This window comes from Takifugu rubripes, chromosome 11, assembly GCF_901000725.2.
Source record: "Takifugu rubripes chromosome 11, fTakRub1.2, whole genome shotgun sequence".
Taxonomy (NCBI): domain Eukaryota; kingdom Metazoa; phylum Chordata; class Actinopteri; order Tetraodontiformes; family Tetraodontidae; genus Takifugu; species Takifugu rubripes.
Genome location: NC_042295.1, coordinates 6,058,067 through 6,080,464, shown reverse-complemented (window position 1 = coordinate 6,080,464; position 22,398 = coordinate 6,058,067). Strand labels below are relative to the sequence as shown.

Genomic DNA, 22,398 nt, shown 5'->3' with positions numbered 1-22,398 from the left:
TACCCCCCCCCCTTTCTCTCAACCTCTCCTCTTTATCTGCCCTCCAGACAGGTAGTCATGTGACGGTAATTAGTGTGCACCCAGTGCCTGGCAGCGAGTGCATGTGATCAGCTTGTGACGCCGCTGTGCACTCAGATGGGAGTCAGCTCAGCTGTGAAACTGCTCTACACAAGCTGAGGAGCAGAAACATCTAAAACAGGCTTCGGGGGCCACAACACTGTAACAGTCTGTTGTTGTGGACGCAGATGACGGTCACGCTGTGTTTGCTGTAGATTCCCGGCTGTGAAGCATTCCTGAAAGTACACAATAAAGTATTTTTAAAGTTCTTCATGCTGTTTTATTGTTATTATTTCCATTATTGGGAAGGTTTAAGTTACTGTAGTGAAGCTACTTAAGCCCAGCTGTTGGGATCTTATAGTTTCTAATCAAATGGATCTTTAGTCTTCTCATTTCCGTAAATGAAAGGATACTATCAAAGTTGTAACCAGTATTTTACACTAATGCAGCGTTCTGTCGTTGGTAATGCAGCATGGAAATTCATTCCCACGTCGTCCCACGTACCCCATGTTGAAACAATTTATCTCCAACAACTATTGTGGCTACCTTTGAAAGGTGCATGTTTAAAGTAAAATAAAAGTTAAGTTTAGAGAAAAGTCACCTGGAGAAAAGGCTTTAATGCTTCATCGAACCATATAAACATTCATTTTATTTTAAAAATAAATAATCTTTTGTTAATTGTTCCAAAGCCTGCTTTTTTCTTCATTGTTGATTCAAAATTCATTAAAAGAAATATTACAAGAAACATAATTAAAACTGATTTAATTTAAAGAATAAACTTTCTTTTGGAAACTCTAAAATCTCCAAAAATCAGGTTATGTTAGAAGTGGAAACTATGTACTAAACAAATGAAATCAAATAATAATAAATAATTGATCATTTGCATTGAGAGACTATGAGTAAGAGTGTGGTTTGTGGTTATGTGGTTTGTTTTCACCAATCTGATCATTAATGTTGCTGCTCAATGGAACAAACACACCCAACAAAGATGATTTTTGGTAACATGTGTCAACTATCCCATCAGCAGCACAACTGATCACACACACACATACACTGTTGTTTTTGTTTAAGGTCAGTTGGCTTTATGACAGACTGAAAAAGGCTTGGGAATTATTAGTTCAAGCATGTGATGCTGCGATCCTGTGAGCTTTGTGGATGGATAGACTTGCAACAATGTGAGTGTGAGATCACTACAAGATCACATGTTCTCTTAGAGGGCGGCCCCAATAGGGCTGAGTGAGAGGGGAGAGAAGAGGAGACCCAGTCTGGTGGGAGAGAGGTGGAGGTTTATGTGGTAGCAGGGAGGGCTGAAACACACTCTTTCCTTCAGCTTCTAACCAGGAGTTTTTCCACTGGAGGTAGTGTTCACCATGAGGATCACCTGTGCATCGATGCTCCTGCTGCAGCTTATCACGGCATCTTTATCCCAGTTTCCTCGTCCATGTGCCAACTCAGAGGGACTGAGGACCAAAGAGTGTTGTCCTGTGTGGGATGGTGACAGCTCAGCCTGTGGTGCCTTGTCAGGTCGTGGGTTTTGCACTGATGTTGAGGTTTCAGATGAGCCCCACGGGCCCCAGTATCCACACACTGGGATAGATGACAGGGAACGCTGGCCCCTAGCTTTCTTTAACCGGACGTGCCATTGTACTGGAAACTATGGAGGCTTTGACTGTGGTGAATGTAAGTTTGGTTACTGGGGTTCAAACTGTGCTGAATACAGGGAGTTGGTGAGGAGGAACATCCTCACTCTGTCAACAGCCGAGCAGCAGAAATTCATCTCTTACCTCAACCTGGCCAAGAGCACCATAAGTGCTGCCTATGTGATCTCTACAGCCACAAGAGCAGAGATGGGGGAGAACGGGGAGAGGCCCATGTTCTCGGACATCAACACCTACGACCTGTTTGTTTGGATGCATTACTACGTGTCTCGGGATGCATTCCTGGGAGGTCCGGGGAACGTATGGACAGACATTGACTTTGCTCACGAATCTGCAGCCTTTCTGCCATGGCATCGCGTTTACCTCCTCCACTGGGAGAATGAGATCAGGAAGCTGACCAGAGATTCCAACTTCACCATCCCATATTGGGACTGGAGGGATGCCCAGACCTGTGATGTGTGCACGGATGCTTTGATGGGAGGACGCAGCCCCTTTAATCCAAACCTTATCAGCCCTGCCTCTGTCTTCTCTGCGTGGAGGGTAATGATACTGTGATGTGTGTTTGAGTGAGGTAGCAAATTCTAATTGTGTGTCACTGAAAATCATTCCCCAAACAATTATTCCTCAAACACCTCTCTTATTCCCTTATTATTGTGAAATATTTCTACTTTTAATTTTGGTTCAATCCCAGAGACAGAGATTTATCTTCAGATCTCTCGGAAACAAACTCACCTTGTCTTATTGATGGGTACCAGCATCTCGTTTCCTTATTTCTGTCTGCAGGTGATCTGCACCCAGCCGGAAGACTACAACAATAGAGAGGTCCTGTGTAACACCACTGGGGAGGGTCCACTTTTGCGTAACCCTGGCAATCATGACCCAAACCGCGTGCGTCGACTCCCTACAACAGCAGATGTCGAATCTGTCATAAACCTCCCTGAATATGAAACTGATTCTATGGATCGTTTTGCAAACAGGAGCTTTAGAAATGCAGTAGAAGGTACACATGTGCACATGGCGTTAATACCTATTCTTCTACTTTAGAATTGCAAATTCTCAGTCTAATCTGTACAGGAATGCATTTTAGTGGATTTTCCACAGAAATGGGCCCTTATTAGTGTAACTGTCTGCGCATTTGTTTAGAAGTGGCTGGTATTATTGCCCCAAAAGTTCCAGCATGCTCTTTCCTCTTGCAGGTTTTGCAGATCCAGAGACCGGCATGTCCGTGCTGGGCCAGAGCACCATGCACAATGCTCTGCATGTCTTCATGAACGGCTCCATGTCATCAGTGCAGGGCTCAGCCAATGACCCGATATTCCTTCTTCACCATGCTTTCATTGACAGGTTCCTGCTGAAAAGAAGAAAAATTAAAGTTGATTATGAAAAACAACTCTGTTGTATCTTTGTTGTGGGCCTGATTCCTTTTCTTCGTCACATATGCAGCATCTATGAGCGCTGGCTCAGGACTCACCAGCCTCCCAGGAGCAGCTACCCACGTGCCAATGCCCCCATCGGCCACAACGACAGATACTACATGGTGCCATTCATGCCTCTCTACAGAAATGGCGACTACTTCCTGTCCGACAAGGCTCTTGGTTATGAATATGCCTACTTGTTGGATCCTGGTCAGTACACCGATGTTCATGTTCCCACCATGATTCAGCAATTCTTCATCAACTCTTTCTCTTATTTGCCTGCAGGCCAAAGGTTTGTTCAGGAGTTCCTGACCCCCTATCTTCAGCAGGCACAGGACATTTGGCCATGGCTCCTCGGGGCTGGGATCCTTGGCGGCCTGGTTGCCACCGTTATTGGCGTTCTTACTGTTTTGTGGAGAAGAAAGTTGAAGCAAAACCAGAGAAAGAGGAGAGCATCGAGCTATGGGGAGAGACAGCCACTGTTGCAGAGCAGTTCTGAGGAAGGCTCCTCTTCATATCAGACTACTCTGTAACTGTCACACACCTGCACACCCCCCTTACCAAAATGAAAGTTCCAATACAATACCTCTTTGTCAAGGATCCTTGATTTCCAGCATAGTTGTAAGTTATTTTCAGTTATAATAGAGATTCTAAGCAACTAATGCATTACCGAACGGTTTGGCAGGCCATGATCCAGACGCAGAGTGCAAGCAAAAGGTTCTTTATTGGTACAATATCCAAGAAGATCAAACAAAGTAACAACTAAACTCAGGAAAAGTATCAACTGAAAGAGCGAACGAAAAATCACCATTCAAAATGGGAAAAAACCGACGGGAAAAAAACAACTGGTGACAAGGCACAGGAAAAAACTCACAAAACTAGAGAACAATGAGGCGAAGAACGGGGGATCTCGGGGAGCTGGAGCTAAATGCGCGAACAAAAGCAACAATCCGGCACCGGAGGGAAAGAGGGGAGAGCTTAAGTAAACGCTGATTAGGACGTAACCAGCTGCAGGTGCGCTGGAGGCTCAGCGCTCTTCGGAGATCGGCCTGCCCCCGGATGCCATCCAGAAACCGAACCACGATGTCTAGAATACAACCAGAAATATTCTGTGTTCACTACAAGTTTGAAAGATCAGCAGGCTGTTACAATGTTCTAAAGCTTACTGTTCCTACACTACACAGGGAGAATGGGGGATATAATCTCTATGTATCTATAAAAGTTACACATTGCATTTTTGCCTGTAAAGTAAAAATGATCCTGATGAAAACATTCAAAAGTAGCATTGAACAGTTGTAACCACATACTTGAGTTTGCTACTGACTTGTGCAAGGACAAAGGTCACCATCCATTTTATTGATAGAGATTCTCAGCTGTTATTAGTTTCTACAGGTTAAAGTGGCCCCACTCAACATGGATATAAATTTCAGGTAAGAAATTAGTGAAATCAGCTGTTTCTGGTTGTGAGCATTGTGCCTTTGCCTAAAGGAATGTTTAACTTGGTGAATTGAGCAGCCAGAATGGAACCGTGCAACCACATCACTAACCACTGATGGAGCCCTGATCCCACCAGATCCCAGAACACTGAAGCACAGGCAGAGACTTGAAGCCTGAACCAACAAAAGAAAGCTGCTCCACTTGGAGCCACATCTGGAAGAAGAAAGAATGTTTTAAGTTTTATGTTTCTACCACATCTGCTCGTTGGCAGGATGCTGATCTGCACACATAAAAACACTTTGGCAGAGTTTATTTGTCAAATTAACAGAATTCAACACACTCAAATTACATCACAAATGTACCAAAAACAGCAACATCATCAAGAGAACAAGTAAAAAGGGAAGAGCACCAACCATGTGAAATCTATAAAACTCATATAATAAAAAATTTATTTGTCTTTGTAAATCAGGTCAGCGTACATCGTTGGTGGAAACAAGGCAGAAAATCTCAAAGGTTTTAAATCAGCTGACCACAAACTTTTATTTGCATTGAGTTAACATGGAGCAACAAATGAATTAGATGGACCTTTAAACAGCCATATGTATATGACCTTTAATCAAAACCTGTTGCTGATGCTGACTGGAACACACACACATGTAGAAACAAGATAGTGCAGACTGGGAATTAGGGAAAATTTCCCTCTCTAAGTGTCTTTGGTCAGTTTGTCATATTTCAGTTTGGTGTCAAGTATAAAATGAATTTGACATAAATTACTTTATATCACAGCTTCTAGAGTAACAATGTAATTTCAATTTATCTGGGTATCTGAAGCAATTGTGGCAGTGTTGCTCTGCTGCTGGTCAGCAGGGTTGATATAATTGTTCTAGTAGGTTTAAATATCAGCCACACACCCAGATTCACACTAACGTCACCAAGCATAACATTAGCAGTAACTGTAAATCTATCAACTGAAGGATTCCTTGTTGAACTCAAAGACTGTTTCAGAAGATTGGAATGAATTACAAAACCGGTGGAGGGTCCTGGAGATGGCTTTTGGTCCACAGCAGAAAACACCAATTCGCTTACTAAACACACAGACAGCGACAGAGAGAGAGAGAGAGAGAGAGAGAGAGAGAGAGAGAGAGAGAGAGAGAGAGAGAGAGAGAGAGAGAGAGAGAGAGAGAGAGAGAGAGAGAGAGAGAGAGAGAAGGGCAGCAAGGGAGATTAATTAAGGTGAGAATAATGCACTAATTCTAACTTTAGAACAGCACTCACTGTTTGTTGGTCTTTCCAAGTTCATTGAGCAGCAGCTTCCACCTCGGCCGACCGACCAGTAGCCTGGAAGTAAGTGGTCTGTACTTCGCAGACATATTCTGGGAAGGATAACAAAAATACTATAGTTTCCAATGGAACAGCTAGTACTAAAGCACTAATGATTTTAAATTCCTGATTTGATGTTGGAAATAGGGGCAACTAAAGTGCACACTAATACTAGCATCTAACAAAGCATGGTTGACACATACCTCCAGGCTGTCTGTCTGACTGACATAAAGCTTCATATTAAAGTAGTCTGGTCTGTTTTCTTGCCAGAGCTGCCACAAGCAATTGAATAGATTAGATTGGAAGACAAACAAATAGCCAGAGTTTATAGATTTAATGCATTTAATGCAAAGGACTTTGATGCTGGAATATAAACATCAACATCTGCTGGGATGCAGACAGGCTTCATGTGATGTAAAGGTCCAGTTTGTGTTTAAAATTTGTATTCCTGATGGCCACAAGATGGCGGTATAACCTAAAGCATCTCTTCAAATGACGTTTGAAGTGTTCTGTTCAAGCTATTGATGACCTGAAGGTGGTGGTAATGACTTTGAATAAAGGGAAAGAACATAAAATAGCACAGATAAAAGGGATGACGATGCAGAGTTTTGAGAGGTTCCAGCCAGTGGACTGGGTCTGTACCTTATGGTGAACGGAGCACAGCAGCTCTGCAAACCAGTAGAAGGACTGGAGCTCACTACAGACCCACACAAAATACAGCCTCTGCAGCCTAAAGTGTGTCCAGCCTCGATCTCTGTATTTGGAGCAGCATTGTGGGAAAGATGGAAGTACAAAGATAAAAGACTCCAAACTGCTCACAATCAGCTTCGCTCTCAGGTGTGTCCCAGTTGTGTTACTCACAATAGAGTGTGTAGCATGCAGGCAAAAGGTGTGACTCCAATCCCTCCAGCAACACAAAGGCTGACATCGTAGTTGAACACATCTTCTGACGGACTGCCAAAGGGACCATCCACATAGATCCTGAATGTTTGAACAAGAGACAGGACGATTGGGCAGCTTTGGCCTTTGGATTACAGTTCCCAAAGTTTCCCTTAAATTGGTGTCCAGGCCCAGTTGTCTGAAATAATCTTTTATGAATGTCTTATCTCAATTTCTCTCAACATAATTATGTGAGTTTTCTTCTTTTATGGCTTCAAATTACAAGGCAAATTTAAATACCAAATAAAACATTTAACATAACTAAAACTGTTAACTAGAATCAGGAGAGGATTTTACTCAATTAACTTTTACCCAATTAACCATTCTGCAAATCTAAATAAGTGATTCAAATCATTGTTCTTGTTCTTCTTCTTATTGTTTTGTTGTTGTCATCATTGTTGTTATCATTATTGTCTTGTCTTCTCAGACTTTATATGGAAGCAGGTCGCAGGGGCAGCAACTGAAGCAGAGATGCCCAGCCTTCTCTCTCCCCAGACACTTCCTCCAGCTCTTCCAGGAGTATTCCGAGCTACTCCCAGGCCAGCTGAGAGACATGGTCTCCCCATAATGACCTGGGTCTGCCTCGGGCCTCCTCCCTTTGGGACATGCCTGGAATACCTCCCTAGGGAGGGTGCTGGGAGGCATCTGAAACACACGCCCGAGCCACCTCAGCTGACTCCTCTCAATGCGAAGGAGTAGCGGCTGCATTTCACGCTCCTCTCAAATGACTGAGATTCTCACTCGATCTCCAGCCACCCTGCAGAGGAAATTCAACTCTGCCACTTGTATCTGCGATTTCACCCTTTTTTTCGCTACCCAAAGTTATAGTTATATAGCATCTTTTACAATCTAAATTGTTTCTTGGCGCTTTACAGAATCCCAGGGCCTGGCCCACAACAAGCAACAGTGGCAAGGAAAAACTCCCCTTTAACAGGAAGAAACCTTGAGCAGGACCAGGCTCATGTAGGGGGACCTTCCTGCTGATGGCCAGCTGGGTAGATAGGGAGGAGAAGGGGGAGGAGAAGGGGCGAGGACAGGTAGAGGAGAGACAGGCCAGAGATCAGGGAAATAGATTAATTATAACAAAATGCTGGTGTAAAAGTTGGTTGGTTCAGCAGGGTCGGAGGTCAGCAGGTCAGCATACAGCTATAAAGGCGGCGATACCTGTAGATGCATACAGAGGGGGGGGGCAGCAGAGAAACTACACAAGAAATAACATCATCACTGATCTACTCGGTGAGGAGGAGAGGAGAGGAGAGGAGAGGAGAGGAGAGGAGAGGAGAGGAGAGGAGAGGAGAGGAGAGGAGAGGAGAGGAGAGGAGAGGAGACCAAGACCCATTGGGGTGACAGAGGCCTGTCAGGTGATCATGTTTCTGGACCCCGGCAGCATCGGCCTATAGCAGCATAACTAAGATATTAACCTAATAATTAGACAACCCTCTAAGTATGATAATTTGTCTGTCAATGATAATAAGTGGAACTACAGAATTAGTGACAATAAGCTTTTTCAAAAAGGATGGTTTTAGGTCTAAGCTTAAAAGTAGAGGTAGAGTCAGCCTCCTGTATCTAAACAGGGAGCTGGTTTCACAGCAGGGGGGCCTGATAGCAAAATTCTTCTCCAGGTAGGATGGAGTTAGGCCACAGAGGACCTTGTAGGTCAGAAGAAGAATTTTAAAAATGATTCTAAATTTAATGTGCAGCCAATGAAGAGATGCCAGTACAGGAGTAATGCGATCTCTTTTGTCGATACCTGTCCGAACTCTAGTTGCAGCATTTTGGATCAACTGGAGGCTTCTTAAAGAGTTGTTTGGACACCCTGATAATAAAGAATTACAATAGTCCAGCCTGGAAGTAACAAATGCATGGACTAACTTTTCAGCATCCTGTAGTTTCCTGATATTTGGGATGTTCCTCAGGTGTAAAAAAAGGCACCTCTAGAGACTATTTTAATGTGTGACTTAAAGGACAGATTTTGATCAAAAGTTACTCCAAGATTATTCACAGAGAGACCAGATGCTAAGGAGATACCATCTAGAGTGATAATGTGATCGAATCTATCTGTGAGAGGTTCGGGACCAAACACCCTGACCTCAGTTTTTCCTGAGTTAAGGAGAAGGAAATTTGAAGACATCCAAGACTTTATGTCTTTAAGATAGGTCTGAAGCTTCACTAATTGCTCAGTCTCAGTTTCATGGATAGATATAGCTGAGTGTCATCAGCATAACAAAGAAGATTTATTCCATGTACAATACATTCCATGTGTTTATTGATTGGTCCAAGTACAGAACCTTGTGGAACTCCATGGCTAACAGCATAGCTAAGATGTTAACCTAATGATTAGACGACCCCCTAAGTATGATAATTTGTCTGTCTATGATAGTAACTGGAACTACAGAATTAGTAACAATAAGCTTTTTCAAAAAGGTAGGTTTTAAGTGTGATCTTAAAAGTAGAGATTGAGTCAGCCTCGCGTACCTGGACAGGGAGCTGGTTCCATAGCAGGGGGGCCTGGTAGCTAAATGCTCGGCCCCCCATTCTACTCCTAAAGACTCTGGGAACCACAAGTAGACCAGCATTCTGAGAGCGGAGAGGTCTATTGGGCTGGTAAGGTGTCACTAGCTCCTCCAGGTAGGATGGAGCTAGGCCTCTGATGACCTTGTAAAGTGATAATGTGATCTAATCTATCCCTGAGAGGTTCGGGACCAAACACCATGTTCTCAGTTTTTCCTGAGTTAAGGAGGAGGAAATTTGAAGACATCCAGGACTTTATGTCTTTCAGACAGGTCTGAAGCTTCACTAACTTCTCTGTCTCCTCTGGTTTCATGGATAAATAAAGCTGAGTGTCATCAGCATAACAATGAAAATTTATCCCATGCTGCCGAATAATGTTTCCTAAGGGAAGCATGTACAAGGTGAAAAAGATTGGTCCAAGTATGGAACCTTGTGGAACTCCATGGCTAACCCTACTGTATGAAGAGGGAACGCCATGGACATGAGCAAACTGGTATCTATCAGATAAATACGATCTAAACCAGTCTAGTGCTGTCCCTTTAATCCCAATCATATGTTCCAATCTATGTAACAGGATTTTGTGATCAACTGTATCAAAAGCAGCACAAAGGTCCAGGAGAACCAGCATAGAAACCAGTCCATGAGCTGAAGCTATAAGAAGATCATTAGTAACTTTAATAAGTGCTGTTTCTGTGCTGTGGTGAGCTCTAAAGCCTGACTGAAACATCTCAAACAGACTGTTCCTCTGCAGGTGCTCCAGTAACTAAGTCACCATAACCTTCTCTAGAATTTTAGAGATAAAAGGAAGGTTGATATTGGCCTATAATTTGCTAACACATCAGGATCCAGTGATGCTTTTTTAAGAAACAGTTTAATCACTGCCACCTTGTAGGCCCGGGGTACATAACCTGTCACTAAAGAACAACTGATCTGGTCAAGAAATTGGTAAAACTTCCTTCAAGTGTGTTGGGATGGGATCTAAAAGACACGTGGTGGACTCGGATTTCTGAATTAGTGAAGATGCCTCAGAAAAATATATAGGAGTGAAGAAGTTTAAGAAGTTTAAGGGCTTGTCGGAAACCCCAAATGTTCCCACAGTCAGCACATCTGGTGTTGGTCTAGCAGCTGTTGGCCTGATTAGCTTTTTCTCTGATAGCTAGAACTTTATCAGTGAAGAAGCTCATGAAGTCTTCACCACTAAGGGAAGAAGGGATACGTGGATCTAAAATGCTGTTATTCTTGGTAATTTGGCCACAGTGCTGAAAAGAAATCTGGGGTTGTTCTTGTTTTCTTCAATTAAAGCAGAAAAATAAGCTGTTCTATGGAGAGCCTTTTTGTAAACTACCAGACAGTCTTTCCAGGCTAAATAGTAGGTATCTATTTTACAAGAATACCACTTTCTTTCTAGTCTTTGCACTTTCTGCTTGAGGGTCTGAATGTGTGAGTTATACCAGGGGGCACAGGTCCTCTGATTTACTATTTTCTTTTTCATGGGGTTAACAGAATCAAGCGTGATTCTCAGTGTAGCTGCTGCACCTTCAGCAACAGAGTCGACCTTGGTAGGGCTAAGATTATAATGACTGATCCCTGGGGAAACACATGGGTGGTCCTGGGATCAGCACAGGGATCGTTTCCTTAAACTTAGCTATAGCATTATCTAAAAGACATCTGCTACAGTAAGACTGTGTTCTGAGCATTGAAGAATCCTTAATCATAAATGTAAAAGTGATCAAACAATGGTCTGACAGGAGTGGGTTCTGAGGGAGCACTGACACATGTTCTACCTCAACACCGTAAGTCAGAACTAGATCAAGAGTGGGCTTGAAGCTGAGTTGGTTGATTTATCTGTTGAAGGAAACCAACTGACTCCAGTAATTAAATGAAGCCATTTCTAAAGCTGTCATTTACCTCTACATGGACAATAAAGTCTCCGATAATAATGACTTTACCTGTTCTGAGGACCAAGTTAGATAAGAAGTCAGAGAAATCAGACAGGAACTCTGAATGTGGCCCAGCAGGGGGCTGATATACAACTACAAACAAAAGTGGCTTTTCTGTCTTCCAGTTCAGATGGGTGATGCCAAGAGTCAGGCTTTCAAATGAACTGGAGCCATGTTTTGGTCTAGGATTAATTAATAACTTGGAGTGATAGATTGCTGCCACTCCCCCTCCTTGACCAGTAACACGAGGAATATGATAATTAAGATGGGTAGGAGGAGTAGATTCATTTAAGCTAACATACTTCTCATCCTGAAGCCAGGTCTCAGTAAGACAAAATAAATCAATGTGATAATCAGCTGTCAGGTCGTGCACTAACAGGGATTTACATAAAAGAGATCTAATATTTAACAGTCTGCATTTAATTGTGCTGTTAGTGTATTCTATTTGTGCTTTGGTATAAATTTTAAAGATTATGGAGATTGACCGCTCCCTTGCTCTGTGCTTGGTGAACTTTTAATCGTGGAACAGAGACTACCTCTGTAGTGTTAAATATGTTATTGTTGGTGGATGAGGGTTCCATGGAAACAGCAGAGAGGTGAGACTACAACTCTGCATCCTGGTCTGGACCCTGGTTTGCCAGGTTATTTTGGGTCTAATAAAATTGGCCAAGTTCCTAGAAATAAGAGAGGCACCATCCCAGGTTGGATGGACACTGTCCCTCCTAATCAGAGCAGGTTTTCCCCAAAAACTGTTCCAATCATCTACAAAGGTATCACCACCTTCAGAGCTGCATACTGACCTCCGACCCCGCTGACCCACTCAACTTGACTCTACCGGAAGCTTACTTTACTTAATATAATGTATTTCTGTATGTATTCTCTATGATCTATGCCTATTCTCTACCTCTCCTCTCCTGTCCTCTCCTACCTATTCTATCCTCTGCCTGTCCTCCCCCCTTCTCCTCTCTCTTTCTGCCGGCCATCACCCAGAGGGTCCCCCTACATGAGCCTGGTCCTGCTCAAAGTTTCTTCTTGTTAGAGGGGAGTTTTTCCTTGCCACTGTTGCTTGTTTGGGGTTAGGCCCTGGGATTCTGTAAAGCGCCTAGAAACAATTTAGATTGTAAGACGCTATATAAATAAAGATAATAAAGACTGACTGACTGACTGACTGATTGATTGATTGATTGATTGATTGATTGATTGATTGATTGATTGATTGATTGATTGGTTGATTGGTTGATTGATTGATTGATTGATTGATTGATTGATTGATTGATTGATTGAAAGGACACCTGGTTTTTCGGGGCACCACCGTGACAGCCAGCGACGAAGCGACGACATGCGACTAAACATTTCATCGCTGGCCAGATTGGAGAGGGGACCAGAGAATGCTACAGAGTCCAACATCGTTTTTGCATAATCACCGACTCTATGTTAATTTTGGTGACCTGCAACTGACAAAGCCGGGTGTTCTTTGCTCCGACGTGAATAATAACTTTACTAAATTTACGTTTACTTCTCGCCAGCAGCTTTAGATTGGCTTATATGTCGCCCGCTCTGCCCCCCGGAATGCACCTAACTATGGTCGCTGGAGTCGGTTTCACGTAGTGCAAAACAGAGTCGCCAATTTCCAGAGTCGGTTTCTTAGTGGGTGTGTCGCCGAGTGGAGAAAAACGGTTACCCACAGGAACCGGGTAAACTGCACTTTATGCACCTATTCCCTTCAATAAAGGAGGCAGAAGAATAACTAAACATCTCACACACTGAACAGACAGAGGGTGAGACACCAGGTGAAATAGATGATGAGGCCATGCTAGGTAGAATCGCGGATCAAAAAAATCCTGGTGACAGACGTGAGTCCTGTATTTATTTCATTTGAGTTATTTATTTGAGTTGTTGTTGCAAGTAACTAGAATTGCACGAGTATTTAAATTTTTAAATAAAATTAATCCAACAAACACAGTGTACAGTGCACCAACGAACTCTCTTGAGAAAACAGGAAGTGATGCAATACGTTACCCAACGGATGTCCAAATGAAAATCTCTCACTGAGAGTAGGAGTGTCGACTGACTGGTAAATAGAGAGCTCCCCCTTTTAACTAAACTCTTTCTTAACCATAACGGTCCGGTTCACCAATCACATAACTGCAGAGGCTGCAGCGATTCGCCTGTCAAACACATGCTCCATCTTTTCCTCACTTGAACCACCGAGATACTTCAACTTGAGGCAGGATTTCACCACCATCCTGGAGAAGGCAAATCACCCTTTTCCAGTCAAGAACCATGGTCTCAGATTTGGGGATGCTAATTTTCATCCTAGCTGCTTTGCACTCGGCATCAAACCGTCCCAGTACGTGCTGGAGGTTCTGGTTTGAAGAGGCCAACAGGGCAACATCATCTACAAAAAGCAGAGATTAAATTCTGTGGTTGCCAAACTGGACTCTCTCCGGCCCCTGGCTACGCCTAGAAATTCTGTCCATAAAGATTACTGTCAGAACAGAATCGGTGACAAAGGACAGCCCTGTCGAAGTCCACCACGCACCAGAAACAGGTCTGACTTACTGCCGGCAATGTGAGCCAAGCTCCTGCTCCAATGGTACAGAGACCGAATGGCCCTTAGCAGGGGGCCAACGGACCCCGTACTTGTGGAGCACCCCCATAGGATACCGTGAGGGACACGGTTGAATGCCTTTTCCAGATCAACAAAATACACATTGACTGGTTAGGCAAACTTCCATGAATCAGGAAGCACCCTGTGGAGGGTATAGAGCTGGTCCCACATCCACCTGAAGAACTATCAGCTGAATTCTCCTCTTCAGTACCTTGGTGTACTCCTTCCCAGGGAGGCTGAGAAGTGTGATGCCCATATAGTTGGAACTTACCTCTGGTCCCCCTTTTTTAAAAAGAGGTACTGCCACCCTGGTTTGCCACTGTTCCCAACTGCCACACAATGTTGCAGAGGCGTGTCAGCCAAGACACCCATACAACATCAATAAAACCGAGGTACTCAGGGTGGATCTTATCCCCCCCGATGCCTTGCCACTGAGAAACTTACTAAGTACCTCGGTGACTTTGGCTTGGGTGATGACAGAGTTCTCCTCAGAGTCCCCAGCCTCTATTTCCTCAGTGGAAGGTGTGTTGATGGGATTGAGGAGCTCCCAACTCATACTGTAAACAATGTTAGTGGCGCATGCGTTCCTAAGGCAATGGACGGTTTGCCAGAATTTTTTCGAGGGTAGTCATTCTCCGTGGCTTCCCCGGATTCCTCCCAGACTCAAGTTTTTGCCTCAGCCAGCGCTGAAGCTCTCTTGGCCTGCCAGTACCCATTAAGTATTTGGGATCATGATGGCATCGCTTACTTTCGGTGGCCATCGCCGGATTCAGGGTTTTCTGCCACAACTGGCATCAGAGACTTGGCGTCCACACCTCCAAATTGCCGCGTCAGCAATGGAGTCAATAATTCTTCAAATTTATCATCAAATTTAACAGAAATACCTGAAATTATTTAAACAATCATAGCATCTAAAAAAGCCATTGTTTTAACAGACTAAATTAAATTTGCTGCTGGTTTGGAGTACTGGCCTGTCCTCACAAACTCTGTGACAAACAGAGCAGGAAGTGCCTCAGGTCAGAGGTTGTGAGGCCAAAACCACTGACCTCTTTGTGATCCTGAGCATTTATAGGAAATCGTGTCAACAGTATCTCACGTAGACACACACACATACTCTCACACACACACACACACACACACACACACACACACACACACACACACACACACAGAGTATAAAACCTCACTTGGGATATTTCCTGTGTTGCACCATGGGAAGGGTCTTCATGTCTGTCCTTGATCCAGTAAGCAACAGCTGTGTAAAGCGCTCTGGCATGAGAGAATGAAGAGGAGGTCACACGGTCCAACCACAGAGGTGACCTTCAAACTTCCATTAAGGTTCTTGAATAGTTCACTTTGACTCACTTTTACGCCTCCTCATTTTTTACATGTGCTCTCTCTCTCTATCACACACATACACACACACACACACACACACACACACACGCACACACACACCCACACACACACACACACAGCTTCACAGGTGTGTTTTGTTTTCCTCTCAGTTCCAACACCCCCACCCCAACATTTTCACATATGTGCATGACTCTGTGCTCTGTCCCATATGTTTAGGGTAAGGAGCTGGGGAATTCTTCCATCTATAAAAGTCCTCATAGAGATAGAAATACAAGTGTGTGTGTGTGTGTGTGTGTGTGTGTGTGTGTGTGTGTGTGTGTGTGTGTGTGTGTGTGTGTGTGTGTGTGTGTGTGTGTGTGTGTGTGTGTGTGTGCCCACCTGTCCAGTCTCCCACAATTCTTAGATGGATGCTGAAAGTTTTCTTGTTCTCTGTTGGACACTGCAAGAGGTTGGAGAGCAGCCAGTGGGCCAAGGTGGAGCGATACATACAGTAGATACACACACATGCACAGAGTTGTACACATTACACACAGGAACACACTTTAGCTAATACAAAGTTTTTTTGAGCTAAACATTTTAATATACTATCATATACACAGTTACTTTAGAAGTGAGCACATATCCAAGTGAGGGAAGCAGAATAAACTGTAAGAAGTGAATGTAGCAATGTGTACACACACAAACACACACACACAAACAGAGGAGGCTTCCTGTTGGCAGAGGTTGTTACTAGCCTCAAAGTTCTGTTGGCTCTGTGTTGGTTCTCTCTCAGCTTATCACCTGAGGCTGAGAACATGGACAAACCAGCTGTCAATCAAGAGGATGCGATTCAAGAAAGACAAAGAAGTCTGAGAGTCCTTTGAGACCTGCGAGGGTCACTGTCAGAGCGACTGTCAAAACTTGTATGTGTGTGTGTGTGTGTGTGTCTGCGTGTGTGTGTGTGCACGTGTGCCTTGACTCATTAGTGAGAAATGAATCGTGTAAAATCTTACTGTTGTTAATGTGAAGGGATGGTTCTCAAATGAAGAAACAGCTGGACAGTTAAGAAGAATATACTGAAAAACACATGGGGGTGGGGGAGAGATGAGAGAGTAAGAAGCACGTGGAGAATTAGTTAAGAGGCCATCAGTTAGCTAGAAACACTAAAAAAAAACTCATTTAAGGTGAAGACTGATGCTCCCCCCATTAATACCTGACCAGGCCGAGCTGCAAACTTATTCTTCAGCATCTGCAACTCAATGACATTGCATGGGTGCCTGATGACTGTTACAATGGTCACAGGGTCACAGCTCCGGATGTAGCGGAAGAAACGTTCGGCGCAGTAAAGACAAAGAGGACCAGACAACCAAATCCAAGTCTACAAAGGATAAACGAATAAGGAGGAACTGAATGACACAACCTTTTTTCTGCCAGCTTCTCCTTATTGCTCATCCAGGCCACAGGGTGCTGGATGCTATCACAGCGGATGCACAGCATTCAGCCACATCGGTTCCCCCATCATACTATTAAGATTCGGGAGGAACAGAAAATTTCCTCGGGAAAACCCACAGAACGGTGACGGCATTAGTCAGCCGCCCATTTATTAGCATGTAAGGGTAGTCCAAACATATCTAAAATACATATATAAGTGAAAGATTATACTTCATTTAATTGTTAGCTCAAAGACAGAATGTCTCTGTGATTTCCTCTTATTTTCCAAATTTACTTCACATAATGAAGGCAGTGTTTGTTGCATTGGAATGTTGATAAGGATTTTATGGTTGTGATTTATTGCTTAATGACCACATGCAAACATGTCATCACTTGTGCTGGAAGCAACACACATGTATGTCAGAATCCTATAAATGCCAGACGTCTAAATGCCAATGTAGAGACAACATCCATAATTAAGGCAAAAAGTTAGGTGAAGAGAAAAAGAGAGGAGACATACCTGAGGGTAGTGTCCCTGGAAGTGAGCCTCCTCTGTGCAGCGCCTCTCTTCATTGTCAGCTTTTTCCATCTCCTTGGCCTGTGGGTCCATGTTGCTCTGATTGGCTGTGAAACAGCCTGGAGGATGGGCTTCTATATTTGTCTGATACTTCAGAACTCCTCTAGAAAACAATCAAAAAGCTGGAACATCCACACTAAAATGTCATGTATAAAATCTACGAAAGGTAAACAATACAAACAAATAGATTCAGAATTCCGAGGCTTGAAACCTACCCAACCATGTGCACCATCAGGACAATATAGAAGACAATGAAGAGGTTGTGTGTGTACCAGAAGATCTCATAGTTGAATGACCTGTTAGCAAAAACACTTCATTAGAAAAAGAATGGATCCGATGCAGGGAAGACAATCGAGTCATCTGGGTGCTGCAGGGTTTTCTGTCATTATTGTGTGTACGCCCCTGCTTTTGTCTGCTGACTTTCTGTTTTATTTTGAAAGCTAACTGTCCTCTTGTTCCAGGACACTTGCTCTTCCCTCTTGTGTCAACCTGCCTGATTGTCCTCCCTGATTGTCTCCAGCTGTCCCCCACTGTCTTCATGTGTACTGTATATGTAGTACATGTCTACCCTAATCCTGTGCCAGAGTGCTAGTTCTCCAGTCATTCTCAGGTGCATTCCAGTCATTTTTGCACTCCAGCTGTTCTTCCAAAGCCTTGGTCTCTGCTCCTGTAGCAGGTTTTAAAGAATACAACATCAGCTTTCCAACAAGCATGCTAACTGTGCTAGCAAGCAAGAAACAATGTGGCTTTCTGTACCGTTGTGAAATAAATGTGTTTGTAGATTAATTAGCATAATAACCTTGCATATCCCTGCTGCCTAGTAAGGGCAAAGGTTTTACATGCCATTTACATTAGTGGGCATGAACACTCCATCCATCCTGCTCCTTGTCTGGCCATCCTGTCAAAAACGTTTGCCCACCACTGGTCAAGCTACAATAGCCGAATCTTTCCCCTGCCTCGACTTTCATCTCATCACTCCAAACACTCACTATTATCTGCACCCTTACGTCTGTCTTCAGCCTACTGGTCTGCGTAATGACAAAGCTTCGACTGGAACACTTAAGCAGCCCCTGTGGCCTTCATCCTAATCATTTGGAGAAGTGCTTCTCATCCTCCTACAGTTAACAAAAAATTGTATGAAGGAACCAACATATGTCCAAACCAAGAGATGAAAATATTACTTTACAGGCACAAAGTCTTGGAGCAACTTAATGAAGTTTAAAACAATATACAGCCATAGAAAATATTGATGGAAGTCTGAGTGGAAGTGTGAGACCTACCGCACACAGTTGGAGGAGGACATTAGCATCAGGAAAAGTATGAGAACCAACACTATTCCAGTGACTCCTGGGACTGAACAGAGGCAGATTAAAGTTAAAGGACACGTGTGACAACATTTGCGAACTGTAATATTGCTACACACTTCAATTTTCAAAGAGAAGCCTCGGACAGTTCCTATATCACTAATAGGTGACTCAATAACCCTTTCACTTGTTCATTCTTCCATATAAAATGTAGGAAACAGAAATGAATCTCACTCGTGGTCAAGATGATCCATTTGGGGTCCTGGAAAAAAGCAGGAAATATGTAGTCAACAGATTTTACCAACTGCCTGAAATCCAACGTGAAGTCCTAAGTAAAAGATGAATGGCTTCATGAGCCTCACCTCTCCTCTGTATCGAGCCACATTCAGAGAAGGAAATTCTTCTGAGTAACTTGTGCTGAAGTTAGCGGCATTGGCCAGGTGGGCTGACACATGTATAGCTACACAAGAGAAAAGGTTGCATGTCTGTGGACATCCATCATCATATGTCCCAATGTCAGTGAATATAGGGTCCAAACGAGCCGAGTGCTCAGTTGGACCTCCTCTTATAGGACAGATGGATGTCAGATAAAGTGTTGAGCCAAGCTGTGCCTCATTCATCCCTTCGCTCATCATCAAGTTACCTGATGAATGGAGACATTAATGGAGATAATTACCAGAAAAGATGCAAATGGCGAGACCACAGGCCACATGGAAGGTCTTGTACTTGTCGAGCATTCTACGCGTCTTTCTACTTGATACCTGCGTAAATTAGCATGTCATCATTTAGCACTGCAGTTAACAGATTAGCAGCATCAAAATCAACATTATTCTACATCTGACTTTGTCAACTTAGCTTCTGACAGAAGTTCTCTTACTGTGTGTGTTCCTCTGATGAACTTGAGCAGGGAGCGACACATCGGCAACAAGACCAAGCTGCAGTTTAGATTCAACACAGACGCAGATGCCCTGCTGATGCACAGCCCCAGCTACAACATCACATCATAACGCTTAGTGGTCATGTTTTTTAGTATGAATAAGGATATACAATCTTTATAATATAAAGACACTTGTTTTTTTACCGATGTTTTTTTAATCTTAGCCAAAGACACATCAGCTGAATGTGTGTGCAGCGTGTAAAAGAAATGGAATTTCTTATTTTACATTATATAAAGATGATCAACGTAGTTGTGTCTCCTTTGTCACAGACAAGTTTTTATCACCCCTTGAGTTCATCACTTACTGATCTACTTTTGTACACTAAAGACTTCATTATTAATTGATAACTAACCTAATAAATAACATCCATTTCTCACCTGCCAGGTTAGGTTGATGGGATATATTGCTAGGTTAGCACCCACTGGTTGTTACACAGTACTTTTTACAGTGAATTATGGAATACATTGAGCGTGGTGAATAGGGGGCCGCGATCCTCACTTAACATAGAGACACATCTACATAATGCCGTTCACCCAAGTTGGAGCATTATATCAGGAATAGATGCTGATTTTGCCTTCAGACCATAAAAGATCATGTGGCATCCAGAAACATTCAGGCAAAGTACAGACACCTTGATTTGCTTTATGTTATTGTTCAATAGATTTTTGTCTCTACAAATGTGCCAGGCTACTTCACTGTACAGCACATGACTCACTATAGGAGAAAAGACGCCACTCTCTTTTACGTCCAGACCCATTCTGACACCACACTGGTCGGCAGTCTAGTATCATCTAGTCACATTCATCAAGGGGGAAAATGGACAAGCTAGCAGCAGGACTAATTTACCTTTGTATATGCTGCTGGTTTCCTTCAGATCCAGTCAGCATCAAGTGTGAAGGAATCATATCCATTTAAACCAAAGCAAATACAAACTGTTGGATTTGTCTACCACAGAAAGTAGCAGGAGAGGATAACCCACAATTACCAACAAATAAGCATGTGTGGCAGAAACCAGGACCATACACACACCAACACACGGCAAACTCTGAGAAAATGGCTCAGGACACATTTATTCAACATAAGCTTGCAAAGAAAAGAGATTGGGCAGCAAAACCATGAGCAGCAGAGCTGATCATTCTCTAGATCCCCACACCCACAACACTGTTTACTGTTTATTCCTCTGTGTCCCCAGACTAAACAGGATGGAAGCTTTATTTGTCTCTGTTTTTTAAACTGATGACATTGTCATCAATTTCACAAAAGGACCAAAAGTGTGTGTGACCGTTATCAAACCTCTGCATTCCTAAATACCTCAGACTGTAAAGATCAAATAAAAGTTAAGAAAAAAAACTTTAGAGCAAGAAAGATGTTTAGATTTGAGGATAAACAGTTCAAACAAACTTGCCTCCAACTAGAAATCTGAACAGGATGAGCTAATTAATACCAAACCACAGCAGGAGTTTTTAGTGTAGAATTTCTGACAAATTTGTATGATTATCAAGATGAAATTTGGCTGTCAGCACCCACACATGCTCATCTCAGCATGAGTGCACATTTGCCCATGTGAATACAAACACTACACACATCCACACTGACCGCCTATTCCAGAGCATTCCACATACATTTCAATCAGTAAAGATCAAAGCAGCAGGTAAGTGCAACATCTCCACATATACAACACTTTGCAAGGCCTCATCAAAAATGTAATAAACATTGGGGCACCACACACACACACACACACACAGAGATGAGATTATATAATCTAATTAGTGGAGAAAGAAGAGAATGGCTCCTGACCAATCAACTCTGGCAGGAGAAGCAGCAACAGCTGAAGCACCAGAAACAGGAACAAAGAAGTAGAACCAGCTGGGTAGTTGGGGAGAGAAGGTGGCCCTCGTCCCCGAGCAGCTCACGAAACATCACATCCTTTCGGATTTTAGGCTTCCTGTCGGGCCAACGCACCACAAATATGCCTGACTGAAAGTGGCTGAGTTCAAGCTCATTTGTTGTTTCAACTGAGATGTTGCTCTGTGTTTGACTGTTTTCTATGGTGCAGACACCTGCTGGTAACTGACGGCATCAGAGATCTAAATTAGTTATTTGCTAGAAAGTCAAAAGCCAACGCTTGTGAGCTTGAGTGACCACATGAACGTGTGCGTCAGGTCTTACCCCAAGCATCTTGTACAGGTAGTAATATTGTTCTCCGGATGAGAACAGGAGGAAGGTGTTGAGGAACATCCAGGTGTTGACCCCCAGCCACAGCATCTGCAACACACAGTGTCGACTCCAGTCTGATCTGCACTTCATCTTGATCCCGTTCACAAAACAAGTTTCTCTTCCGAAACGTAAGAAAATGCGCATAAGATTTGCAGATTTACATTAAACCCGTAACAAAATGTAAATCATTAGTTATATTTATGAGCAAGAAGTCAGACTTGAGTTTCTTCACTTGTTTCCTTTATATCGTAGCCACAGATGAGGATAAGAAGACGGTGGTAAAATTCATTCCCGAACGGAAGAAACTTATCCAACTTTTTCCCACCAGGACTAAGAACTTTCCTCCCTCGTTGGCGATCCAGCTGCGCACCGACATGATGCCTCTTCAACAGCTGATCATACTTCCTTCAGGAAATCCTTTGTCTCCGTCTCTGTCTGTGTCTTCCTTGCCTCCGGTCGGTGCCAGCTGCTCCCAGACCGGTGTCTGCTGCGTCCTCTGCGCTGTCTCGCTGTTCTTGTCCGTAGCCCCCGAATAATCACATTGAAACACATTAGATTTCAGCTTATTTTACTTAAACTCTGTACGTCATATCGTAGCATATTAGTTTAGGGAAATCAATGTAACAAAGCTACAAACTGGAGAACAATGGAAAATACTGCACCACAAGGGGCGCTGTAAATATATTGCAACCCAGTCGTTAACAG

At 43.2% G+C, this 22,398-nt stretch overlaps 2 protein-coding genes across 9 annotated transcripts; one reads left to right on the top strand and one right to left on the bottom strand.

Annotated features, from left to right (window-relative positions):
- The first annotated feature begins 1,298 nt into the window (after window positions 1–1,298).
- tyr (tyrosinase) lies at window positions 1,299–3,715 on the top strand. The gene is made up of 5 exons (XM_003968328.3): window positions 1,299–2,255; window positions 2,499–2,715; window positions 2,912–3,059; window positions 3,159–3,340; window positions 3,416–3,715. The coding sequence occupies exons 1-5, from the start codon at window positions 1,428–1,430 to the stop codon at window positions 3,661–3,663; spliced, it is 1,623 nt and encodes a 540-aa protein (XP_003968377.3). The 5' UTR covers window positions 1,299–1,427; the 3' UTR covers window positions 3,664–3,715.
- Window positions 3,716–3,835: 120 nt separating this feature from the next.
- Window positions 3,836–22,159, bottom strand: nox4 (NADPH oxidase 4). 8 transcript variants are annotated; one of them, XM_029843947.1, is made up of 20 exons: window positions 22,019–22,159; window positions 21,646–21,741; window positions 19,416–19,526; window positions 19,215–19,299; window positions 18,901–18,998; window positions 18,773–18,800; window positions 18,515–18,587; window positions 17,450–17,530; window positions 17,178–17,337; window positions 16,440–16,604; window positions 16,240–16,302; window positions 15,626–15,686; window positions 15,076–15,157; window positions 6,749–6,868; window positions 6,530–6,641; window positions 6,091–6,159; window positions 5,843–5,940; window positions 5,596–5,652; window positions 4,678–4,780; window positions 4,014–4,217 (listed from the first exon to the last, which is right to left on the bottom strand). In XM_029843947.1, exons 1-20 carry the CDS (start codon window positions 22,067–22,069, stop codon window positions 4,158–4,160), a joined length of 1,773 nt encoding a protein of 590 aa, XP_029699807.1. In that variant the 5' UTR covers window positions 22,070–22,159; the 3' UTR covers window positions 4,014–4,157. The 8 variants fall into 8 exon arrangements, with proteins under 8 accessions (XP_029699812.1, XP_029699807.1, XP_029699814.1 ...); XM_029843954.1 differs by having other exon boundaries at window positions 19,416–19,506; window positions 22,019–22,048; XM_029843948.1 differs by having other exon boundaries at window positions 4,079–4,217; window positions 5,591–5,652.
- Between the last annotated feature and the right edge of the window lie 239 nt (window positions 22,160–22,398).